At 56.0% G+C, this 23,934-nt stretch overlaps 1 protein-coding gene across 6 annotated transcripts; it reads right to left on the reverse strand.

The window, feature by feature from the left end:
• Positions 1–255: 255 nt before the first annotated feature.
• Positions 256–23,928, reverse strand: JUP (junction plakoglobin). Of its 6 annotated transcripts, XM_057715129.1 has the most exons (15): positions 23,796–23,893; positions 23,227–23,321; positions 13,460–13,675; positions 11,241–11,500; positions 10,757–10,995; positions 9,677–9,878; positions 8,743–8,887; positions 8,520–8,623; positions 6,976–7,314; positions 5,198–5,353; positions 4,869–4,988; positions 2,713–2,863; positions 2,473–2,594; positions 1,842–1,881; positions 256–1,562 (listed from the first exon to the last, which is right to left on the reverse strand). In XM_057715129.1, exons 3-15 carry the CDS (start codon positions 13,665–13,667, stop codon positions 1,411–1,413), a joined length of 2,238 nt encoding a protein of 745 aa, XP_057571112.1. In that variant the 5' UTR covers positions 13,668–13,675; positions 23,227–23,321; positions 23,796–23,893; the 3' UTR covers positions 256–1,410. The 6 variants fall into 6 exon arrangements, with proteins under 6 accessions (XP_057571112.1, XP_057571111.1, XP_057571110.1 ...); XM_057715128.1 differs by lacking the exon at positions 23,227–23,321 and having other exon boundaries at positions 13,460–13,672; positions 23,796–23,928; XM_057715127.1 differs by lacking the exon at positions 23,227–23,321 and having other exon boundaries at positions 23,796–23,928.
• Between the last annotated feature and the right edge of the window lie 6 nt (positions 23,929–23,934).

Below are 23,934 nucleotides of genomic sequence, written 5' to 3' on the forward strand. Positions count from 1 at the left end.
AGAGACAAATATGGCCTCGTGTCCCCAAAAGGGGGGACTCATCTCTTCCCCCCTCCTAGCCTCCTAAGGTTCCAAGTTGCGTGTATTAAATGAAATCAACTCTGGCTCCCGGGATGCTCTTTCTCCCCCACCCCCTTGCCTCTTCCACACACAAGGTGGCCATGAGGACAATTGGGATCCGGCCTGAGGAGTCACCAGGCTGCTGAGGGAGCCCTGTCCACCCATCCCTCTCCCCCCGAAACAGCCTCCATCAGATCTGTGTGTTAGTTTTATTTTCTTTGCTTTGGTCTATACAAAAAAACCAATAACCAAAAACATAAAGCGATAACAATAAAACTCTCTGCTGGGACCTCCCCAGCCCCCACACCCATGTGCAGGAGGTGGTGGGGGGCGTTTGAAACAGGAAGGGGAAGAGAAAGCCCCTCACCGCACACCAGAGGGGTCAGCCAAGAGCACATCTCAGGGGGTCAGCTAGGGCCGTCGTGTGGTCAGGATGGGGTGTGAGGCAGCTGTCCCCGAGCTCCCCCGGGAGGGGCCAAAGCCAACTGAGAGTCCTGGGGAGGGAGCAGGCAGTGTCCTGGAGCAGAGGACCCACTCTCCACATCTCCGCCCCATCTCCTGGGATGAGCCCTGAACTTTTCAAGATAAGCTTTGGGTTCTGGGCCTTTAGGCCTTGAACCTGGGTCCTGGAGACCCCGGGGCTCTCAGCACAGTTGGTGTTCGGCGACCAAATCAGAGCCAGAGACGGAACCAAAGCCCTGGGGGGCCCAGGCTGCTGGAGATGGGCCGCCTGGGAGGAGGGGGGATTTCTGAGGGGACAGAGTGGGTGCTTCGAGTCTAAAGCTTTAGTGCCAGGGCCTCGGGGATGGGAGGGGGTGTCAGGCCCTGGACCCACAGCCCGGAACCGAAAAGCGGGAGCAGATCACCATCCCAAGAGAGACCTTACAGAGGACCTCTGGAGGCACGGGTTTCAGCAGGAAGTCACAGCCCTGCTGCCCAGGCTCAGGCACTTGGCTATCTCACCCCATCGCCTGCACAGAGAGCCTTTCAGATGGGGAACTGCACCTTGGGGGAGGGGCAGACACAGAGGGGTCAGGCCAGCCCCATGGCCCCTAGGAGCTCGTGCATCACCCACCCACCACTGAAGAAGGGGCAGGACTCCTTGCCTCAAGCAAAGATAACAGAACAAGGCAGCCCAGACGAGGCACGCCTTCCCAGGGGAGCTCAGCACCAAGAGGCCCCACACGTGTTTCCCTTAAAAAGGAGCCAGGGTTTCAACGGAAACCTGAGAGGGCCTCCGTGAGAAGGAGGTTCTAAAGGGAAGGGAAAGCCCGAGTCTCAGCAGCCCGCAGTGGGCAGGGAGAGCTGCAAAGCAGGAGGGGAGGGGGCGCCATACTAGGGTCCAGGCAGCTAGGCCAGCATGTGGTCCGCAGTGGGGAAGGCGAGCCTGAGGCCGTCGCTGTAGTTGTCAGTGGGACAGTCCCCATCCATGTCCATGTGCATCTCCAGGGGGTCCATGGGCATGTCGCTCGAGTACATGGGGCGGTAGGTGGCATCCATGTCTGGGGAGGAGAAGGGAGCTCCGTCCAGGGTCTCAGGCTACCCTGCGGGGGTCTAGACAGCCCTCCACCACACCTTCTACCCTGGCCCGCCCCCAGTGGGCCCGCCCCCCTCCCCAGACTCTCACGTCAGGGACCCGGACAGGATTACGTGTGGACATTAGCATGGCTGTCACTGGTCCTTTGGTCCTGGGGACACAAAGCCACCCCCTCGCACACGCCTGCACAGCACCCCCCTGCCCCGGGCTCTCCAGGGTCCTGAGGAACTCTACACACGCTTACCATCGCCATAGGGTTCATTGATGGGGATCATGCTCTGGGCCTGGGGATGGAGACAGAGAGAAACATTGGGGGAGGAGGAAGGGCGGAAAACGCCAGGCTCTGGGCTGGGGGCAGCAAGGGACGCTTCTATAAAGGGGCCAAGGGAAAAGCAAAGACCCCTTGGAAGAACAGAGGATGAGATGGGGTCACACAGTACCCTGATAAACTCCTGTCCTCAGGCACCTCCCCAGGTGGAGGGTCCCACCGTTCATGCTTGGGTGCACCCACAGAACTAGAGCAGCCCTGGGCAGGGGAGTGGCAGGGAGAGGACTAGAGAATTGGGTGCCGGGAGCTGCCCTACCCAGGATCAGGGCAGCCACCAGCCTTGTATAGGGGTGCCTTTCTCTAACCTGCACCCCTGCCCCAACACTTCATATTAGTTTGTACAAAATAAAATTGCCATTTTGCAGGTTCAAAACAGTAGATGGTTCAACTTACTATTTCCATCTGCTGGGAACTGTCATAAATGATCCAATTATAAAATAAAAATCTATGAAGTTGATAGGATGGTAGAGGCCCCCCAAAAGGTGCTATCCTTGTGCAGTGTACAACTTGCACAACCAGACACTGCAGCCCAACCCGGGATACTCACAGCCTCCCAGGCTGCAGGGTCGTGCTTGAAGAGGGAGTTGGTGAGCTCCACAGACACACGTTTACGGTAATCTGGGTTCTTGTCCTCGGAGATGCGGAACAAGACGGCAGCAGCATAGGTGGCTGAGCAGAGAAAGGGACAGGCCAAGTCAGCTGGCTGCCTCCACCCAGGCTGGGGGAGCAAGGCCCAGCCTCCCTCCTCAACCCCCTCGACCCCCTCGCCCCCAGCCCAGCCCCTCACCAGTGCCCTCATTGTGGGAGTGCAGCAGCTCCATGAGTGGGGCTGAGGCGCCCTCAGCATCAATGGCATCGGCCGCCTCCTTGTCCTGGGCCAGCTCGCACAGCACCCCGGCCGCCACGCGCTGGATGTTCTCCACCGAGGAGTACAGGAGCTGGAGAGAGGGGGCGCGCGGCAGGCGTGAGGCGGGCCAGCAGCACACCTCACCGCCCTGCCCATCTGTGCCTCGCTTTTTGGATTTAACCCAGGCCCATAGTAGAAAGTGTGAAAAATCAAAGAAAAGTATAAAGAAATGGAAAAGCAAACCAGCCACAATCTCCCACCCAGATATAGCTTCTTTCCACTGGGTTTTTATCATAGTCATATACATATATTTGATTCCTGGTTGTTGTTTTTTTTTTTTATCAAACACTGAAGCATAAAGCATTTTCCCATATTACTCAATAACTCTTCCTTAAAAATCTATGAGTTTATGGGAATTTCCTGGCGGTCCAGTGGTTAGGACCCCGTGCTTTCACTGTCGAGGGTACGGGTTCAATACCTGGTCGGGGAACTAACCACAGACCATGCGGCATGGCCAAAAAAAAAAGAAAAAAAAAAAATCTATGAGTTCATATTGATACTCAAGAGAGAGAGAATGCTACAAAGCAAAACAACAACAAAAACTATAAAACCTCATCAATTACAAGTAGAAGTAGCTACCAGCACCAATTCCTTACTTTGAACATTAATAATTAAAGGAAAAAAAATCTCAAAAACTAAAATTTTTTTTCAACACCATTGTCTACCATCACATAACAGACCATTCTGTTTTCTTTCTTTTTTTTTTTTTTTGGCTGTGTTGGGTCTTCGTTGCTGTGCGCAGTGTTTCTCTAGTTACGGTATGCGGGCTTCTCATTGCGGTGACTTCTCTTCAAGCAGTGGGCTTCAGTAGTTGTGGCACATGGGCTCAGTAGTTGGGGCTCATGGGCTTAGGTGCTCTGCAGCATGTGGGATCTTCCCGGACCAGGGATCGAACCCGTGTCCCCTGCATTGGCAGGTGGATTCTTAACCACTGCGCCACCAGGGAAGCCCTGGACCATTCTTTTTTTAACCATTCTCTTTTATCATTGGACAGTCGGTTAATTTTCAATTATTATTAATAACATTGCACTTGTCACTTGTGTGCATACATCTCTGCCATATTTTAAATTACATTACACTGGGACTTCCCAGGTGGCGCAGTGGAAGATCCCACATGCCGCGGAGCAACTAAGCCCATGAACCACAACTACTGAGCCCCTGTGCTGCAATTACTGAAGTCTGTGAGCTAGAGCCCGTGCTCCACAACAAGAGAAGCCACCACAATGAGGAGCCTGTGCACCACAATGAAGAGTAGCCCACAATGGCCACAACTGGAGAAAGCCCGTGTGTAGCAATGAAGACCCAACACAGCCAATAAATAAATAAATAAACTTATTTTAAAAAATTACATTATATTATTTCATAAAGAGAGAGTCCCAGACCTACTTGATCAAAGAATACAAACATTTTCAAAGCTTTCTGTACATATTGCAAAATTGTTTTCTGGAGAGGTTTTACCACCTTATCTTCCCACCAGCAGGGTATATAAGACTGCCTGTTTTATCGCATCTTCACCAGCACAAACCACTCCCATTTGTTTCTTTGCCAATTTGATAGTGGAAAATGGGCTGCCACTGCAGGGTAAGTTTCATTTCCTTAAACTCTTGAGGTTGAGTAATGTTTGTTTATGAGCCGTCTGGAAATTACATGTGCCTCTTCCTATGTAACTGGAGTCTAGTGTTAATTAGCTCTTTTATATGAAAAATATTAAACTCTTATCTGTTGTGACGCTTGCAAATATTTTCCCAGTTTGCTATTTACTTTTTAATGCTTTTAGGTTGTTTCGGACATTAAAACGTAGTTTTTGTTTTCATTTGTGGCCTCTTGCTTTGCCTCTGAGCTTGGAAAGACTTTCCCATGCTGCAGTTTGCTAAGTGGTCACTCCTGGTGTGACCACTTTTCTCCAAGCTCCTCCAAAGATCTCCTGATGCCTGGCCCAGACCCCCTCAGGCCCACGGCTGCCAACCTTCCGGTTTCAGCAGTGGGGAAAAGCAGGGTTGGGGGGAACCTCTCCTGCCCACCTGCCCCAGACGCACCTGCACAAACAGGGGGATGGTGTTGAGTCGGAAGATCTCCATGCGGTTCATGGAATCCCGGGCGAGGATGTGCAGGGCTCCAGTGCAGCCTTCCACAATCTCCTCCATCCTCACACCATCCTGCATGAGACGAGCCATTGGGGCATAGCAACAGATGGCCCTTAGGTGTGGTCACACACCCCCATGACACTGGCAAACCTCACTGGTCCCTGGAGTTGGCATCAATTGCAACTCACCTCCCTATTTACACGCTCACAGGCACATACATTCACACAGAGGACACCCTGACTCCCTGCGTGGGTAGTCACAGGCCCCAGCAGCTCTCTTACCGTGTAGGGCTGCTGTGTGCCTGCAGCCACGTGGCGCTGGGCATCCTGGTGGGCCTTGACCAGCAGCTGGACAAGGCGGGGAATGACCGCTGCCTCCTGCAGTGGGGCATGGTTGGCTGGGCACAGGGCCAGATTCCTGATCAGGCCGATGGTTGCCTGGCAAGAAAAGGGACACCCATTAAGGGCATTTCCTGGGCATCACTTCTCCAACATCATCTCCTCCTTCCCCTCTCATCTCTTCTGTCCCCCAGGCCAGCCACAGACTTGCTGGAAGATCTCCAGAGAATGAGACCACCCCCAGCCCTCGCCCCTTATTCCATTTGATCTGTGGGTCCTCATGTCTAACTCTAACAGCCACTGCTAAAATGATACCCCATTCCAGAATATTCTACCGGCCCCCATGCCCTGACTCTCATCCTTGTCCCCTCTCTCTTAACCACCCCCCACCCCCAGACAACATAGCCTTGCTTTTCTGATAGTTCCCAAACCCTGATTATCAGGGAGTCCTCACTAGGGTTGACCCCGAAGCCTCCTGCTTTGGTGACGCTCACACTGTAATCAATTTCCAGCAGGCGGCTCTGGGAAGAGGTCTCCGCCCCAGGGTCCTCCAACTCCCAGGAGCCATTCTGGCTTCCCAGGGTTCCTTGGGGTCTTGTCAAGCAATTTATCGTTTTATTTGATCCTCAAAACAAGAAACCAGGAGGGCAGGGATGAAAATCATGGGAGAGATGAGACCGTGAGCACAGGGTAGATGACCAGCCAAGGTTACTTGTCAACTTAGCTGCTGGGTCATGATGCAAACCCCCCACCACCTCGAGCTTGTGGTTAGGACCAAGCCCAAGGAGGGACCACGTGCTGCCCTTTCTTTAAAATACAATACATGTAATCACTTAGAGCCACTCTTATCCGGACTGTTAAACTGTTGAACACTTAAGCAACAGGAGCCCCTGCCAGCCGGCTCCTCTGCCCTTTGACAAGACCCCAGTCCATGGCAGCTCCCTCACTGGCACCGGGTGTCACACACACCTGTAGCTCCGCCCTGGCTCAGCCTCACCTCCCCTGCCTGTGACAGGGAACTGATACACCGCTCCTCTACCCAGGCAGCCTCCTGAGAAGAAGCCTCCACCCTGGCTCCCAACAGCAGACACCAAGTGTCCCCAGAATCCTCCCTATGCTGTCTTTTTAGCATTCCTCCTGAGTTTGAGCAGGACACGTGACACAGTACTAACATTCTTGCGTCTACATGTGACCAAATGACCAAGTTCCAGAGTGTGGGCTGACGCGGTGTGTCCCACTCTCCGGTCGCTACTAGCCCTCTCCACTTCTCCAAGGCTAGAATGCACCTGTGGGGAGGATGCGGTCCGACCATTCATGTGAGGACAACCTCTGTACAATGTCCAGACCCTCTGGCACCAGGGATGTGCTCCACGGACCACCAATATCACCCGAGGGCTTGTCAGAAATGCAGACTCTCAGGCCCACCCCAGGCCTACTGAATCAGAGCCCGCAGGGGAATGAGACCACCCAGCGTGGTCCTGTGCATGTTAAACTTTGAAGCCCTATTCTAGGGGATGGAGCGCTTCAAGACAGAAGGATTCTGGATCTCAGAAGCAGAGCCACTGTGGAGGTCTAAACCGGTACACGAGAGAGGAGAAAACTTTTGTCTTGTAGGAGCCACTGCATTTTAGCTGCTGCAGCTTTGCCCGAACCCATTCAGCACCTAATCCTGTCTTCAGAGCTCCTCCCCTCACCTGACCCCACCGTGCAGCGGGCAGTACCTTGACCAGTGGCCACTGGTTGGGCTGGTTGAGCAGCTTGACGATGGCCGGGATGCCGTAGTTGAGGCGCACGGAGTTCTGGGCCATCTCGGCCTCGGGGTGGCGGCTGGTGAGGTGGCGCAGGGCACAGACGGCGGGCTCCGTGATGTCGTCCTTGTCGCCCGCGCGCAGGATGGCGTGGATGAGCGCCTCCACGCCGCTGTTCTGCGTCACCAGCGTCTTGTTCTTGCTGTTGTTGCAGGTCAGGTTGGACAGAGTGCCCGTGGCACAGGTGAGGACGTTGACGTCGTCCACGCTCAGCTGGTTCACCAGAATCTTCAGCACGCTCTCCAGGCCCTCCTGGGGTCAGGGGAGGCAGTGGAGAGTGAGGGAGACTCCAAACGCAGCATCTTCCAAGTATGTCCAGGGGAGCGAGATGGCCTAAGGGGGTCTCCAGCCCACTGGGCCCATACTCAGCTCAGCTCACGCCTGTGTGTGTTCACCCCTATGATCCCGCCAACACCCCGAGAGAGGGCAGTACCATCCCATGGAGCAGCTGAGGCTCAGAGAAGTTGCCGGCCTTGTCCACAGACCCGCAGCTCACGGGCCGGACCTGAACCCAAGCCTGTCTCTAAGCTCCATGTTCTTTCTTCACCCCCTCCTGCCCCTCCTTTGGGTCCTCAGACCCAACAGTGCTGCATCCAGGCCGAGGGAGGCCCCTAGGCCAGAAGGAAGTTGTCTAGGATGTCTACCCTTCCATGGCCCAGCTGACCCACTTCTACACACTTCTCTCCTTTCTGGACCTTTGCTGCTGCCCACTCAGTGGGCCCCAGGCCAAATCTGCTTTCAGGAAACATCCCTAAGACAGAAGCCTCACTTCTCCCAGGGGATGCCACGTGAGCCTTGGGGTGGAACAGAAAGACCCCAGGCCCCGGAGACAGACCGTCCTGGGTTCAAATCCAGCTCTGCCGTCTACTGGCCATGACCAAGGGCCATTCCTTAACTCCCTGAGCCTCTGTTTCTTCATCTAACAATGGGCCCCAGGTACTCTACCTCCAGGTACTGAAAGGGGTAAAGGAGTCAATGTCCCCAAGTGCCTAGCAGAGCCCAGTGCATGGCAGGTGCTCCATAAGCAGCCTATTGATATAATTCTTAGCAATGACAGTCGGGTTGGAAGGAAGGACCAGAAAACTTGTCCTGAAATTGCATTTTTCCTTAAGTTGTTTTTAGCCTCGGGACTCCCAAGCCTTCCCCTGCACACTACTGTCCCCCACCCAGGGTCGAGGTCAGAATTGTTCCTCTGGTACCACCTGAATCCCAGCTTGGAAATATCCGCCTCCCTCATCTAGTCCCCTTTTTGAATCCCTAACAGGGATTAGAGCCTTGAGCTAAGGGGATGAGGGGTCTCAGGGCAATTCTATCCTCAGCCACAATGCAGCAAGATTTAGAGGCCTCCGGCCTCCCCTGGCTCCTAAGGTCAGACTCCCAGAGAGGAGGCTGGACGTGGTACGACGGAAGGACAAGGTGGCTGAAGAGGTGGACCCAGGCCGGAACGCCTCCCTCACCTGCTTGGTGGCCACATCCGAGAGGTTGCGCAGGGTCCAGAGGCAGTTCTGCACGAGGCGGGGACTGTTGCTCGTCAGGTGTTTGCCCAGGGCCTGCATCCCACCTGGGGTGGGAGATGGGGGCACGTCAGCCACAGGGGAGCACAGCTGACTGAGCCTGGTCAGGGCCCCCACCCCCGCCCACCCAGCCACATGGGCCATCCTCAAGGACCTCATTACTCACCAGCCTCCACAATGGCGGGCTTATTGCTGGGACACACGGACAGCACCTTGAGCACACGGCTGGTGGTCCAGAGCAGCTTCTCATAGCTGTAATTGCGCATGATCTGCACAAGGGCCTGGGGTCCCCCGTTCGCCAGGATGATGAGCTGCGGGGGGAGGGGGAAAATGAGTGTGAGACAGATGGGGACTATGACAAGGAACAAGGAAGGAAGGGGGGAGGTGACAGAGCTGTTATTACTGAGCTTCATCTAAAACCTCAATAACTGCTGACTATTAAATAAGCCAAAATGTTGAAAGAAAAAAAAAAAGGGTAATATACAATGCTGGCAAGGATGAGGTGAAACTACTAACATACATTGCCACTGATGGCATTGTAAATAATGCAATCCTTTTGGAAAGTATCTGGCAATCGGACAAAAGCCTAGAAATATTAAAAACCCTTAGCCCCATGAATGAAAAAATTTTCCCACTCTTTGGGAAAAGCTGTGTATCCAAATACGTTCATTACAGCACTGCGAAGGTAGCAAATCAGGAGCAACCTAGATGCCCTCCCTCAGAATAAAGTCTGGGGCCTCCACTTAATGAAATGCTATTTGCTGTTATTGAGGGTGGTTTTGAGGACAGTCTAGCAAAAAAAAAATTAATATCGTGTAGAAAACAGATGCAGAGTTGTACATTGCTATGATTACAGCTGTATACAAGTATGTTCACAGGAAAACTGGAGGAGTCACGTGGAAATAACAGTAGTGGCAGGACAATCAATTTTTTTCCCCTTTTCTGCAAAATATCCAATAATATGATGAGAAATGTACATCTGCATATACATATATATTTAACCCAAAAAGGGTAAGGAGGCAGCAGCCGGAAGCTGCAGCTGGACAGACGGTGGTGCCGTGGCAGCTGCACGTCTTGGTTGGGGGCGAGGTGCAGCCCACCTTGCTCTCCTGGTTGCCGTAGGCCAAGAGCTGCAGGCAGTCCGTGGTGATGGCCAGGAACTTGGGGTTGTTCTTGTTGAGCAGGGGCACCATCTTCTGCAGCCCGTCTGCCAGGCGCACCGCCATCTTGGCGCCCTCCTGGTACAGCAGCAAGTTGTGCAGTGTGGTGATGGCGTAGAACAGGACCGACTCCACAGGGGAGCTGGGATAGGGGCAGAGGGGTCATGTGAGTCAGGTCCCAGGTAAATGTAGGCCACCTCTCGCAGGGAGTCTTCCCCAGTACTGACACCCCAGTGGTATCCCTTGTGTCCAATCCCACTTTTTTTTTTGGCTGCATCTCATGGCATGCAAGATCTTAGTTCCCCCACCAGGAACTGAACCTGCACCCGCTGCAGGGGAAGCACAGAGTCTTAACCACTGGCCCGCCAAGGAAGTCCCCCAGCCCCACTTTCATGCACAAAGCACACGGCACCTCTCCTCTCTCCACTGGGACCATGACTCTTCCTGCTCTGGGCTCCCAGCTTAGTGCTAAGCTCACAGCTGGGCTCCTCAATACCTGTCCCTACTGAGCAGACTGCCACGCAGGAGGCCTCATGCTAAAGAGGCCCTGCAAGTGACTCAGAAATGAGTAAGATCAGTATCTCCACCCTTAGGGAAGGCGCAGCCTGATAAGGGGTAAGGAAAAAGGCCAATCAACATTGCAAGGCCGGGAAAGATAAAGGTGGCAAGGCACTTTCCACATGCTATTCCCTCTACCTGGAACACTCTTCCCTTCATCTACACCAGCCAAACTCCACTCATCCGTCAACTCCCTACCATCAGAGTGAACAGCTTCTCGGAGCTCCACTGACCAATCCTGGACACACCTTTGCCCTCGTCTATACTATATCCTGTAACTAATCTGCCTGTCACATGCCCGTCTCCTCTGCTAGGCTGTGAGCAGCTGAGCACCAGGACTGGGCAAGGTTCTGCACCTGGCACATAGTAGGTGCTCAATAAATGTATGGAAGCCCAGGAAGGGGAAGGGGGAGTCCAGGGGAGGGGAAGCCCCAGGCTCCCGCAGTGAGTAGGGGAAGGTACCTGAGCATGCGGACCAGGGCAGGGATGCCACCCGACTTGAAGATGGCAAGCAGTCCCTCGCGGTGGTGGGAGAGGTTGTGCAGGATGCTGGTGGTGCAGCGGGCCGTGTCCAGGTCACTGGTGTTCTGCATGGTGCGTACGACGGCCGCCACCAGCTGCGGTGAGCCCATCAGTGCCCGCCGAGATGCCTCCTTCTTCGACAGCTGGTTCACAATCATGGCTGCCTTGGTCACCACCACCTGGGGGGCAGGGGGGAGGATGGGAGGATGTGAGCAGCTGGGCCAGGTTGGCTGCCACTGTGAGAAGGAAGGGCCAGGAGACCCCCTCCACAAAGCTCAGACAGATCCGGGTCAGACTCTTCCCACGGATGGGGCTCTGGGTCAATGACCTCCCTCCGCCCCAGGTAAGGCCCTCTCCTGCTGACATCTGACTCTCCCCCTTGCCCCCCCACCCTGCCTCCACCCCGGCCAGGCCCCTCACAGACCGGGTCCTCATCGTTGAGCAGTTTGGTGAGCTCAGGCAGGGCCCGGGTGGCCAGCTCGGCGTCGTCCTGGTAGTTGATGAGATGCACGATGGCCGACTTGAGGAGCTGGGATGGCTCGGCCAGCCGCTGCAGGTTGGTGGTCTGCCCCTCCACCTGGGTGGCCAGCAGCAGCGAGCTTTCCTCTCCTGTCACACCAGGACACATGGCCTCCCGCACCCGCTTGGCTCTAGCTGTCGTAGACATCTGGTACTCCAGGTCACCTGGGAACCAACAGGCAAGGACTGAGCTGCAGGAGGCGGGCGGGGGGACACTGGGGAGCAGGCATCCCATCTGGGTTCTCTGGGCTGCCTCCCAGCCCACCACAGTTCTGCCTCTAACCAGTGACCTTGAGGAGGGCATCATCACCTCAGTTACATCATCTGTAAAATGGGGCACCGCCTATTCTGTCCAGTGCGGGGAATTCTTATGAGAACTAAATGAGATAATAGTTGTGAATTGCTCTTAAAAGAAAGGATGCATGTGCCTGGCATATATCACTAAAAAAAAAGTCAGAGATCATTATTATTTAAAGAAATAGCTCACATTTTTTTGAGTACAGGCATACCTCGGAGATATGGTAGGTTCAGTTCCAGACCACTACAATGAAGTGAATATTGCAATAAATTGAGTCATGAATTTTTTGGTTTCCCATTGCATATAAAAGTTATGTTTACACTACATGTAGTATATTAAGTGTGCAATAGCATTAGATCTAAAAAATGTACATATCTTAATTTAAAAATATTGCCGAAAAATGCTAACCATCATCTGAGTCTTCAGCAAGTCACAGCGGTAATATCAAAGATCACTGATTACAGATCACCATGACACATAGTGCAACAGAACGAGGTGTGCCTGTATTATGTGCCTAGCAGTGATTTAAGTGTTTTCCTTATACTTTTCTCATCTAATCTTACAACCCTACAAGGTAGAGATTATTATTATCTCCACTTTACAGATGGGAAAACTGAGACACAGAGAGGTTATAAGAACCCAAACTGGGATCTGAACTCAGACAGCCTGACTCCAGAATCTAACCCTGACTCTATGCGCTTCCCTTAACAATCAGGTAGGGTTAGGATGAGACAACCTTGGTCTCTTTTCAATCCTGAAATCTCACAATTCTAATTATACCCTCGTGCTCCCCAAAGGAGGTAACTCTCCCATTATATGGGCAGGCAAATAGAGGCCCAGAGGGCCACCCAACAGAATACAACCGGTCAGAGGGAAAGTCGGGATTGTGGGTTTCAGGAAGCAGGAGGGGGCTCTCAACTCAGAGTCCAGGCTCCACACTCTGGTGGGTCTGGGAGTCCCGCAAACAGGTGCCCCAGCTTCCCAGGCAGCCCTGCCCTGGCGAGTGTCCCAAAACCCCGAGGAGAGGGAGGCAGAGGTTCTACCCTCCAATTTGTCGAGAATGGGGAGACAACCACATGGCTTTCCCACTTGGATGCGGTACTTTATCTACCAACACAATGCCTGGCCCTGACAAGCCGAGAGGCCTCTGCCTGCTGTCAAGGGCAGCTCCCCGGGGTGCAGAGGCTGAGCTCTGCAGTGGCCCAGGCTGCCATGGCCTACCCTGCACTCTCCCCAGCTCCCACAGGCTCACCACGCTGCAACATTCAGGACCCTGGAGACATCTGTGGACTACAGACAGGACTGGATACTTCTCTCCCCCAGAGAGCAGGGCCCCCTGGGCTGCTGGGCATCCCTACCCCTGACTAAGCCCCAGAACCAGGCTCTGCCTCCCCTGCATGCTTAAGGCTCCTGGAGCAAGAGGACTAGGTCTTCCCCACAGTCCCTGGGTTCCCTGAGAGCAGCAGTGATGCCTCCTCATCACACTGTAAGTTCACGGCAGGCAAGGACTGTGCCTCTTTCTTCAGACTGCTGGGCAGGGTCTATGCTTCCCGTCTACACCAGAGGTTCAGGGAAGAGGAATCTGCCTCCCTCCCAAATGGGGGCACCCTGAAGTTGCTGTGCTTCCTCCCCCAGACTGGGTGGGTCTCTAGGAGCAGGAGCTACGCCTCCTCCCTCAGACCGGTGAGTCTAGAACAGGAGCTGCACCTCCCTCCTCAGACTGGGAGCCCCCTAAAGTCTGCCTCCTTTAACCCTGACTTCCCTCCAGAGCCCAGCCTGGTTTTCTGCGGGAATAGTCCCATGGAAGAGTCCCCAGGGATCCCGACCTTGGCTCTGGGGCACCGCCTGGGTGTAGGTGGTGGTCTTCTTGAGCGTGTACTGGCGCCCGCAGGCCTCGTCCTCCTCCATGATGCCCTTGCTGCTGACCGAGGGCACGCAGGTGTTGGCCCCCGAGTGGATGCCCGAGTCGTAGGTGTATGTTTGTTGCCACTCGGTCACTTTGATGGGTTGTTCGATCAGATTCATCACCTCCATGGTGGCTGCTGGGGACACAAAGGAGGGGCAGGAAATTAGCTGGTTCTGGTGGGGCATCACATCGCCTGGCCCAGTCCCCATCTTCAGGCCCTTCCCAGGCCCTGCTCATCACCCCTTACTCCCAGCACAGCATCAAGGGCCCCAGCGGGCTGTGGAGGAGGGTGGGAGGCAAAAGGCCAGGGAGGGACTGCCCAGGATGGGAAACCTGTGTGTGAGACCTGGGCTCCTATCTCTGGCCCCCAGCCCAGGGTGGGGTGAACCCCACGGGGAAGAGGCAGTAAAGGGCTAGATGCCCAAATCCAGCCCTGGGCTCACCCACCTTGCTGCCCCAGCCTCAAATCCCCACAGCAGGAGAAGGCGCTCAGAGCCCCCAGCAGCTTCTGGAGTCCCGCAGACCCAACCCCATCCACTGGGGCCCCCTGGGAAGGGCTGCAGGGATGAGGCAGTTACATCCCAGGCACTGGGCGGGACACTGGGTGGGGCAGGGAAGCAGTCAAACAGGTTCTTCTGGGGAGCAGGTTTCCCTTTTCTGCAGATGAGGCAGGATTACCCCAGAAGCTCAGGCCCTGAAAACCTCATCTCTCCAGCACCCCAGCTCCTAGAAGCCTTTCCCAGAATTCTGAGTGCCCCCCACCAGTTCAAATCTTCACCACATGCTACTGGGCCATTCACCGCTCCACTGAACCTCAGTCTCCATCTGTGAAATGGGGTAGCACCACCTCCCTCACAGGCTGTTGTGACGACAAGATTTGTAAAGGACTCAGCCCCCTGCCTGGCGCACAGCAGGTGTTCTATGTCGGTGGCCATGGCCGCGTATCAGTACTGCCTCTCCCCCATGGTGTGTTCTCACCTCCTGGCCTCCTCAGGGTGCTCACTGCTATTCAGTGAGTTGGGGCACTTGAGACTCATGAATAGCTGAGCCCAACTCTGGACCAGGGAGGTGACTCCCACTTGGTCTGTCCAGTTCCCCTGTCTCGGGCACTGACCTCCAGAGTCCAGCAGCTGGGAGGATGGGCAAGGGGAGCTGTGAGGGCCTTCCTGGTGTCCTTCAAGAAGGCCATCACCCTCACAAGCAGGTTTTGAAGCTCCCCCATTTACAGATGGGGAAAGCGAGGCTCCATCCGGTGAGGGGGCACAGTAGAGAAATGACAGCCGGGACCAGGCCCAGGCATGAGTGACACCCGAGCCTGTGGCCTGTGCATACCCAGTGTGGCCTCAGATGGCAAACAGACCCCAAGCTGGGCAACAGCACCCAGCACCTCAAACCCATTGTGGCACTGTGTTGGGAGACCAGTTGAGGATGAGGCTGGAGTGACTGGTGAGCCTTGGTCCCGCCCCCGGGAACAAAGATCACCAGGGATATGTCTTCCGGGATGGCCCCAGGGCCACCCTCCAGGAGGAGAGCAATGATCCTTCCTGACTCCCTGCCTTTTATGGTGACTCCGGCTCCTTCCCTGCCTGGGAACACAGGAGCACACCTGGAACAGGCAGCGGCAGGAGCCAGACCAGCTCCTGCCTCTCCTCCCACCACCCAGAGTGACTCAGAGTTTCGGGTCGATAAACAGAGGCAGGCTCGGTGCCGCCAGATGTGCCCAGCCGCTCTCCAGGCACCAGCCAAGGGTGGCTATTTCAGGGAGAGCCCTCCCCCTCGCCCCCACCCTAACCACACACGGCCCACCACTCTTGCCTTCCCTGGACAGACAGACAGAGACAGAGAATACAGGAGAGTTTGGGAGGAGAAAGCCTGTCGCCGAGAAGCCCCCAGAGAGAAAATTCAGGTAGGAGGCCTTGGACATCCAAGCACTGGGAAAGGAAGATGAAACTGCATCAGTAAATACCGTCGCATTAACCCTATAAAGGCCACTTTGCCGAGCAGAGGGCTGAGCCAACATCTGGAGGCCGAGCCTCAGTCAGATTCTCTCAGGACAAACTGGACACCTCCAGCCCTATCAGTAAAAACACCCCAGCCGAGCCAGAAAAAGCTGCTCCCCAGTAGAGACCGCCGCCTATCCCTGGTGCTTTTCAGCCAAGTGAGAGAGGGATACAGGCCAAGGCCGGAACCTCAGGGACCATCCCCTCGCCAGCCCAATGTCCAAAGGGACCACTGAGGTCAAGGCGGGCCATAGGAGGGGCTTTTCCTTAGTAGTCCCCTGACCACCCCCACCAGCCCAGGCCTGGAGCCAAGAGAAGTTGAGGGCTGGACAGCTGCCCAGCGTGAGACAGAGGCCTCACAGAGGTCAAAGGACCCATGGCAGAGGGGAGTTGTGGAAGCAGGGGTAGGGTTGGGGTGGGGGTGGGGTTGCCTCAACCAGCGAATGAATCTCATGCTTCCCTAGAAGCAACCCTGGCTGGCATTTTATGAGTCCGAGTTTCTAGGTGAGCAAACAAGCTCCAGGCTGAAAAACAGCGGCACTGCGCCATCCAGGTCTGCCTCATTCCCAACCAGCCTCCAGCCCACAAGGCAGGGCTGCTCCCCTGGATCCTAACAGGGGATCCGGGGAACAAGGGACACCCTGGGGTCAGGGAGAGAACGCCAGAGACACCCTGGTGCAGAGGAGAGTGAGGGGCGGGGGCGGGAGGGGCACTGGGTGGAGTCGAGCACTAGCTGCTCCGCCATCAGGAGTCCCAGGTTCTAGTCCCACCTCTGCTGCAAACTTGCTGGGTGTCCTTGGGCAACAGCTTTCCCTCTCTGTGCTTCACCTACAGTGTAGCCCAGGTGATCTCAGAGGAGCGTTGCTATCTACGATTCTAGGAATAAAGAGTCAGAATTCCCATGACAGACAAGAAAAGGCTGAGGGTGGACACGGTCAGAGGTGGAAAGCAGTTCAGAGAGGACACACACCGGAACACTTCTTGAAGAAAGGATGCTGGTGGGGGGCTACTCCTGCCACGGGAAAGATATAAGTCACACCTCAGGCAAGACCGTCAAGCGGCCCCACCTTTCTCCCCACCTACTCCCCAGGAGAACCAGGAGAATTCTTTCACGAGAAACAAAAGTGCTGTTTTTGCAGTTCCCAGGGTGGCGGGGGCCGCACCCAGTTGGGTCTCGTCCGTCTCCGCCCCGGACCTGGAGTGAGGCCTGTCACAATGTCCCTGGACAGAGCCAGGGTGGAAGGAGGCAAGACAGATGCGGGCCCTGCCCATGCACCCTGGCTGGAGCAGGGCAGAGCCAGACACAGGGCGGGGCTCTGAGTTGAATGGGGGCACTTTGTTTAGCAAGTAGGCTCTATTGTTGGCAACACAGGAGGAAGAAGCCAGCTCAGAGATCACAGGGTGGGGTGGGGGAGCTCGCAAGAGACAGGAAGAGAGACAGGGGCCCTGGAGAGGGTGTGCAAAGGACCCTTCCCCCACCGGTCCACACTGGACAGGAATCTACAAGCAAGCAATGGGCTGCTTTGGGGTATAACCCTGCCTGTCTCCCTTGCTTCCTCCTCGGCATGGCTGACCCAGCGGGCTGGCACCAGGCACTCTAAATCCAAGACTGTCCTGGCAGAGTGTGGCCCAGCTCTGACATTAAAAAGAACTCCCAGGATTTCCCTGGTGGTCCAGTGGTTAGGGCTCCGCGCTTCTACTGCAGGGGGGCCTGGGTTTGATCCCTGGTCGAGGATCTAAGATCCCACGTGCCAAGTGGCCCGGCCAAAAAAATTTAAAAATTTAAAATAAATAAATAAACAAAAAGAACTCCCACCAGAGCTACATCAGCCTCCTGCCCCAGCCCTCACCCTCCGGCAGTAACAGGCTGGGCTGGGCTGCAGGACGCCAAGTGTCAATAAGACACCTGGAAACCAGGACAGGAATAAGCTGCCTAAGAGGCGTGCTGGGACCCAGCTCAGAAACATTGCATTAGAGCAGGCAGGGCCCTCCAGAAGTTTCTGGGGCCGGAGGCCAGCACCCTGTGCAAACACGGATCATGGGTTCAGAAAACGATAGGGGAAGGGGGCTGTGGGCAGGGGCGGGAGAGCATGGGAGTCAGGGGAAGGCTCCTTCCAGCCCCACTCGCTGGCCATGTGCCTTTGGGCAAGTCACGCGATTTCCTGAAGCCTCATGTTCCTCATCTGTAAAATGGGGACAATCAAGACACTCCTTTCTTCAGACGCTGTGTGTGGTGTGGATGGTACACAGCCGTGACTGTGGAAGGCTTCTGTTGATAGGAAGGGCCTAGGTAAGCGTTCTTCTATTAGGGAAGTAAAGAAACAGCAGAGGAAGCCAGCTGCGAAGGGCTGGCAAGGTAGCCGGCAGCCAGTCTGCTTTCTGGGACCCAGTATCCAGGGCAAGACCCAGGCTTCCTTTCCCTGACCCCTCAGATGAGGGCTATGAGTGGAGTTGCCTCCCGGCCCCAGGCCAGAGCCCCTGGGGTTGGGGCAGAGGTGTGGCCGGGAGGACGAGTTATGTCCAGGTCCTGGAGGGGAGGCCAGGTGGAGACACAACACTACCCCTCTCCTGGGTCACATGTGCTGCCTTCTGCAGCCGGGATGCGCAGGCCAGTCAGGCCTGGACATTCCCCACATAGCAGCCTCAGGGGAGAGGCTGGGCTCCACAGGGTCCCCAGCCCCCACCCGTCCCCACTCTGTCTCTGGCTCCAGCAGAGATGTGGCCAGCAGTCCCAAGCACAGACGGAAACAGACTCTAGAAAAGTACGGAGACAGACAGGACTGCCTCCCTTGAGAGCCCTGTCTCCTCCATAGGGCTGGGGCTTCCCGACGAGGCCTCTCCCTCAGACGGGTGGCTCCAGGAGAGACATCCCCCACCCGCAGACTAGATGTTCCCTGTCTGAGACTGTGGTCTCTGCCATCAGACTGGCCATTCCAGACGGGCAGAGACTGAAGCGGGCACCACGCATGGCCAGGGCCCTGGGGACGGGAGAAGACACAGAAGCCTATCCTGAGCTTCCGGAGGAAACCCCTTACTTCCGGTCTGGAGGGCAGCCCGAGCTGTGGTCCAGGACTGGCTGGGGGTGGAGGAGGTTCAGGTCAGGCTGACCCAGCTGCTGTTTATTTTCTTCCTTCTGGGCTCCTGCCCAAAGCAAACAAACCAGGGTGGGAAAATGAAGGGGACTTGGAGGAGAGGGAAATGCCCGGCCAGGTGGCTGGACCCTGGGAACCTCCGGGCTCCCCTGGAGAGGAATCCAGCTGGAGCTCCATTCCCTGCTGGGGACCCTGGGTGGGCAAAAATCCCAAACCAGGACTCCTGGGAACAGAAAAACATTTTACCAGCTTCAGGAAACGACAGCTAAGGATTCATTTGGGTTGGTAACGTACCTCAGTACACAAGTGCCCGCTGTCCCCACCTAACCACCCCCAAGGGAGGCTTGGGGAGCCTGACCCCAGCTCATGTCCAGTCCTCAGGGTCTGATTCCCCAGAATTTCATTCTGCAAGGATCGCTGCCTGGCCCTCTCCTGGAAAAGCAGGGAAGACCCGACTCTTAATTCCCTGTTCAGCATTTGCTAGAGAAAACCAGGATTTGGAATAAAGTTTTGGTCAAAATTTGTTACTGTATACAGAGCACGAGATCATCCAAGAGCAAGGCTGAGAAACAGGAGGATGCTAACAAAAGAGAAGGGGCAGAAATGTTAGTGGTAGATGCCTCGACGGAGTAGGCTTATGGGTGACTTTTTTTTTCCCCCTCTCGTAAACTTTCCTAAACTTTCCAACTGCTTTGTAAAATAACGAGGTATTACTTTTTCAGTCAAGTGGGAGTCGTGTAGTGAATACAAGCTCCACTCACCCCCAAATAAGCAGTGTATTGATTTTCCAGCCCCGTCCCAGTTGTCCCCCGTCCCTGCCATTCACCAGAGACAAGAATCCACTGTCCCTACAGTGAGGAAAGACAGCTGTCCTGTTAACCCACACTCTGCAGGTCATAGAAAGCTAAGCTTCCTGCCCTGAGGGCCACCAAAGGCTGAGGTGCCAGGAGGCTGAGCAAAGGGGGAATGGTCAGAGTTTTCTCTTCAGCCTAGCCAGGGAAGCTGCTGGAAACCAGGGCAGTCCATGCCCCCCAGACCTCCACCAGATTCAACTACGTCCCGGGAGGCAGGACTCATGGTGTCGCTTGCAGAGACGCAAACCCTGACAACCTGCCCCAGTCACCCTACTCCTTCTCTTCACAGGGGTCACTGGGCCAGCCGCTCATGGCTACCTGCCCCTCGCATGGCCAGGTCTCTCCTCCCCAAAGACACAAGACTAAGAGTTTCCCCAGGGACCCCGACAGACTTCAGACTTGCCCCAAAAGGTAGGGATTCCTATCTGCCCTCTCTCCTGGGGCAGACAGGCCCTCCCCCAGCTCATCCGGATGGGGCCCTGCTTCATTCTCTTCAGAGAAGAGCCAAACCCTGAGCCTCCATCAGCCTCTCCCTCTTCCTCATCAATTCAGGATCTCATCTCCAGCATGCAGGAAGTCCTTCCTCCTGTCTAGCCTCCATTCCTTCCACAAGAGTCCCGATTGCTCTTGTGTTCTCAGGGGTGTTGGAAAACTGCAAGCCTGTCACCCTCTTTGCGCAATCAGCCAGCCAGGACTGAGTTCATTCTCTTTCCTTCTTTGGCACATCAAGTCCTCTCAGCCTTCTCTTCTCCAGGATCAATAATTCCCCATGCCTAGTGACCCTCCTGACCTCAAGGGATCTGGAAGCCCTGTGCTGACAGGCTCGTACCCAGGTTGTACTGACACGGATAGAGGCCCATTTCCCAGGCCCATTCTGGTGTCAGGTGCCCAGTTGGCAGACGAGCCAGAGTCAGGCAGGTCTGAGAACAGTGACACCAGCCCCTCCCTCGAGGACCAAGGCTCTGCTGACCCCACCCCCATCACCCGAAAGGCCTTCTCAGCAGCAGAAAACCTACTCCCAGCCCCCAGGGCTCCCAGCTCCACAGCACAGGAGCAAGAGCAGCCTGGCAGTGCTGACTGGTAGAGCCCAGCAGAACACTGGCCCAGTCCTAAATCTGACTTTCATTTCTCTCCACTCCCCAGGGAATAGGCCCCCCTTTATCCTGGCACAGCCCCAGCCGCCTGCAAAGTAGACAACTCCCACTTCCTATATAGGGACAAGCCCAGAACAGTCCATGGTTCTGTCCAGCTCAAGCCAGGAGGCAGCAGCAGCTTTGACCCCTGCCCTCCTCTCCCTGCCACAACCTCCTCCACACATCCGCCACAGCCCCTGGCCTTGGGGAGAAAGCCCCCTCCACCAGGAACCCAAAACCAAGCCATGGCGGGGGAGAGGTTTCAGAGGGCTGGAGGCTGGGACATGAGTCACCCCCACCTGACAAACCTGCCCCCACCTTCACCACCCACACACACCATCCTGGACTCTTGAATTCCCTTCTCCCCAACTCCCAAGCAGAGACTATCAAAAAAGGGATGGCAGAAGAATTCTTCCCAGAGCCACGCTAGGTGATACAGCAGGATGGGCTCTGGGCTTGGAGCCAAAGGACCAAATGCCAGCCTTGGCCCTACTTGGGTCTCGCTGTGCAACCCTGGGCAAGTTACTTAACTCCCCTGAGTTTCAATTTCCTCACCTGCAGAATGGGGTGACGATACTTGCCTAGAGTAATGATCATAAAGATTAAGTGAGAACAGTTCATGAAAGTGCTTGCAATCTGTAAGTAGTCCCTTGCCGTTTAAGTTACCATTTATCAAGTGCTTATTGGGTGGGTGGTATTATTATTTCCATTTTGCCCAGGAGGTCACTGAGACTCAGAGAGGTGAAGTGACTAGACCAAGGAGAACTGGGAATCAAACCTAGCTCAGACCAAGCCTAAACCCCTATGCTCAGAACTGCCCCACTATAACATCTGTCCAAATAGCCCTTTTGTAGCGGAGTCAGCTGCCCCATCTCATTCTAAGGTGGCTCTTTTCCCCAAGCCCTCCCAGGCGGGGAGATTCCCCCTCACCTGTACCTGCCAGATCGGTACCCCTTTGTTCCCACATGATGCATTCTCAAAGCCTCATCCCTGGCAGCCCAAACAGAGGTTCCAGAGGGAACAGGGTCTAACTGGGGTTCGGGGTGGGACTGGGTGGAGGGATGGAGAGGGCTCATGTCACCCAAGCTGAGGCTTGACCTAGCAAGAAATGACCACGTGGATCCTACCTTTTTTTCCCTCTCCTTCCAGTCCAGTAAGTAGCCAGTTTGCACCTCCTAGCAATACTTCCTCAGTATTATCTTTTCATTGCAGCCACAAACCAGATTAGCTAAACTAACCATTTAACCCGTATAATTACAATGCCTTCCCCTCCTCCACTTTGGCACAGAGAAGAGGGAAAACAGGTTATTTTGCCCAAACTCCTTGCCCTTGTGACACCCGTGGAGCAGAAGAGGCATGGAACTCCCCCGACCCAGGACATTCCATGGGGGTGGGTCTGACCTCCACCCCCACTCTCCCATCTACCCTCATGGTAGAGTTGTAGCGGTAAGGGTCCTCCCAAGTGAGTCAGTGCAAACAACCCTGATCCCCCCAATCTTCCCTTCATCCCAGGAATGAAGGAGAACCTGGCTCTTGGCTCTTACATCTCCCCGACTCTGTTCCCCAAGGAGGCCAGGGAAGGGGCTCTCAGGGAATTGGGGGCGGGGGGCAGCGGCTACTGTAGCTGTCTGAAATCTTCCCCACTGAAGTCTTCCTCCAGTCCCACTTTCCCCATCGAATTACTCTCAGGAAAGGGGGTGGGTGGGGAAACGACTGCAAAAGCCTCCTGAAGGAATGCACCTTCAAAACCCAGAAATCAAATGGAAATCCAGCCTCATTTCTCTGCACTCTTCGGACTCAATCACCAGCCAGCTAAATAACATGGGGGATGGGACAGAGGAAAAAAAAAAAAAAAAGATCAGAACAATCGCTCCCCCCCACCCTCAGCCAGCTTGGCCCGGCCCTGCCCCACCCCCATTCCTGGGGAGGGGGGCAGAGCTCGGGAGAGAGCCTGTAGAGCAGGCCTCCTGCGAGGGGGTGTGGTGGTCCCCGGAGGCAGGAAGAGAAGGAAGAAGCTGCTTCCCCTTTGGCCCCCCTCCCCCCCCACCCCGGCCCCCACCTCAGGCCCCAGGGGCCCAGCAAACAGGATGGCGGTGGGGGCTGGGAGGACGGGGTCACAGCGCAGGCACTGGCCCAGGTTCAGCCTGGCCGGCTGGGGGAGGGGGCTTTGCTCCGAGAAGGACCCCTTAAGCCTGGGGGAAGCCCAAGGCAAGGAAGCAGGAAACCCCCCAGAGAAAGCTGCCGTAAATACTTCTTCCTGGAAAGTTTGTTTTGGGTGATTTTTCCGCCAAGAAGAAGATAGAAAGGAAGGGTAGCGCTGTTCCTATATCAACACTCTGGAAGCCGCAGCTACTGGAAACTGGGCCGGTGAATTCTCCACCCGTGCACGACCCCTCCGCCCAGACCCCAGTCTTGAGCCACGGGTGCCAGACACCGGCTGGGCTCCGCGCCGGGCCCAGCACCAATCCCACGGCCATCCCATCCCGCCTCCGCTGGCGGAGCCAGAGCCCGGCACCCAGCCGAGCGGAGCAGAGGGACGCGCCGCAGGTACAGTCCCGACCGGGCTCGCAGAGCTGGAGGGCAGGACCTCTGGACTCCGTGTGCTCACCTGCTCGACAGGTGGGGCCCGCGTCGCTGGGAGAATGTGCGCTCAGCCCCCACGGTTGGGCAAACCGGGCGCAGACAATAGGGCCCCACCCAGGCCTGGGGGAGTAGAGAGGGAGGGAAAGCCAGGATGACGCGTGAGGTGGGGTGAGGGTGGCCCCAAAGAGACCAGCGGCAGCAAGTTTCCCAAACAGTACGTTCCTGACCACAGAGGGAGCGCTGGGACGCAGGCCGAGCAGGTTAAAGTCTCCTCCGCAGGAGGCAGCGCCAGAGTCAGGGACGCGGCCTCGAGCGAGCTCCGCGGGTCCCGGGGGAGGCGCGACCCAGAGGCACCTGCCCTGATGCCTCCCCACCCTTCTCGGACGCCGGCTCTCGGAGCCCCGAATCGCGTTCCGCCCGAACCTCGCGCCCACTTGGTCGCCGCGCCCAGGACCCCAGCGCGCCCCCTGCCGCTGGTGCAGGGTGGCGCTCCCTGGCTCCCGCCCTCACCTGCCAGGAGACCTCGGGAATCGGCCTCTCAGCCGCTCGCCCCTCTTCCCTCTCCCCAGAGATACCTGCCCCGATCGTCCGCACCTGCGTTTGGAGCCTGGCCGGGCTGGGTAGGGGTCGGGCCGGGCTGGGAGCCGGCGCAGGCTGCGAACTGAGCTCGGCGCGCTCGGGCGGCGGCTGCTCCGGACTCTGGCCAAGGCAGCAACTCAGTAACCGAACAAAA

This window comes from Hippopotamus amphibius, chromosome 17, assembly GCF_030028045.1.
Source record: "Hippopotamus amphibius kiboko isolate mHipAmp2 chromosome 17, mHipAmp2.hap2, whole genome shotgun sequence".
NCBI lineage: Eukaryota > Metazoa > Chordata > Mammalia > Artiodactyla > Hippopotamidae > Hippopotamus > Hippopotamus amphibius.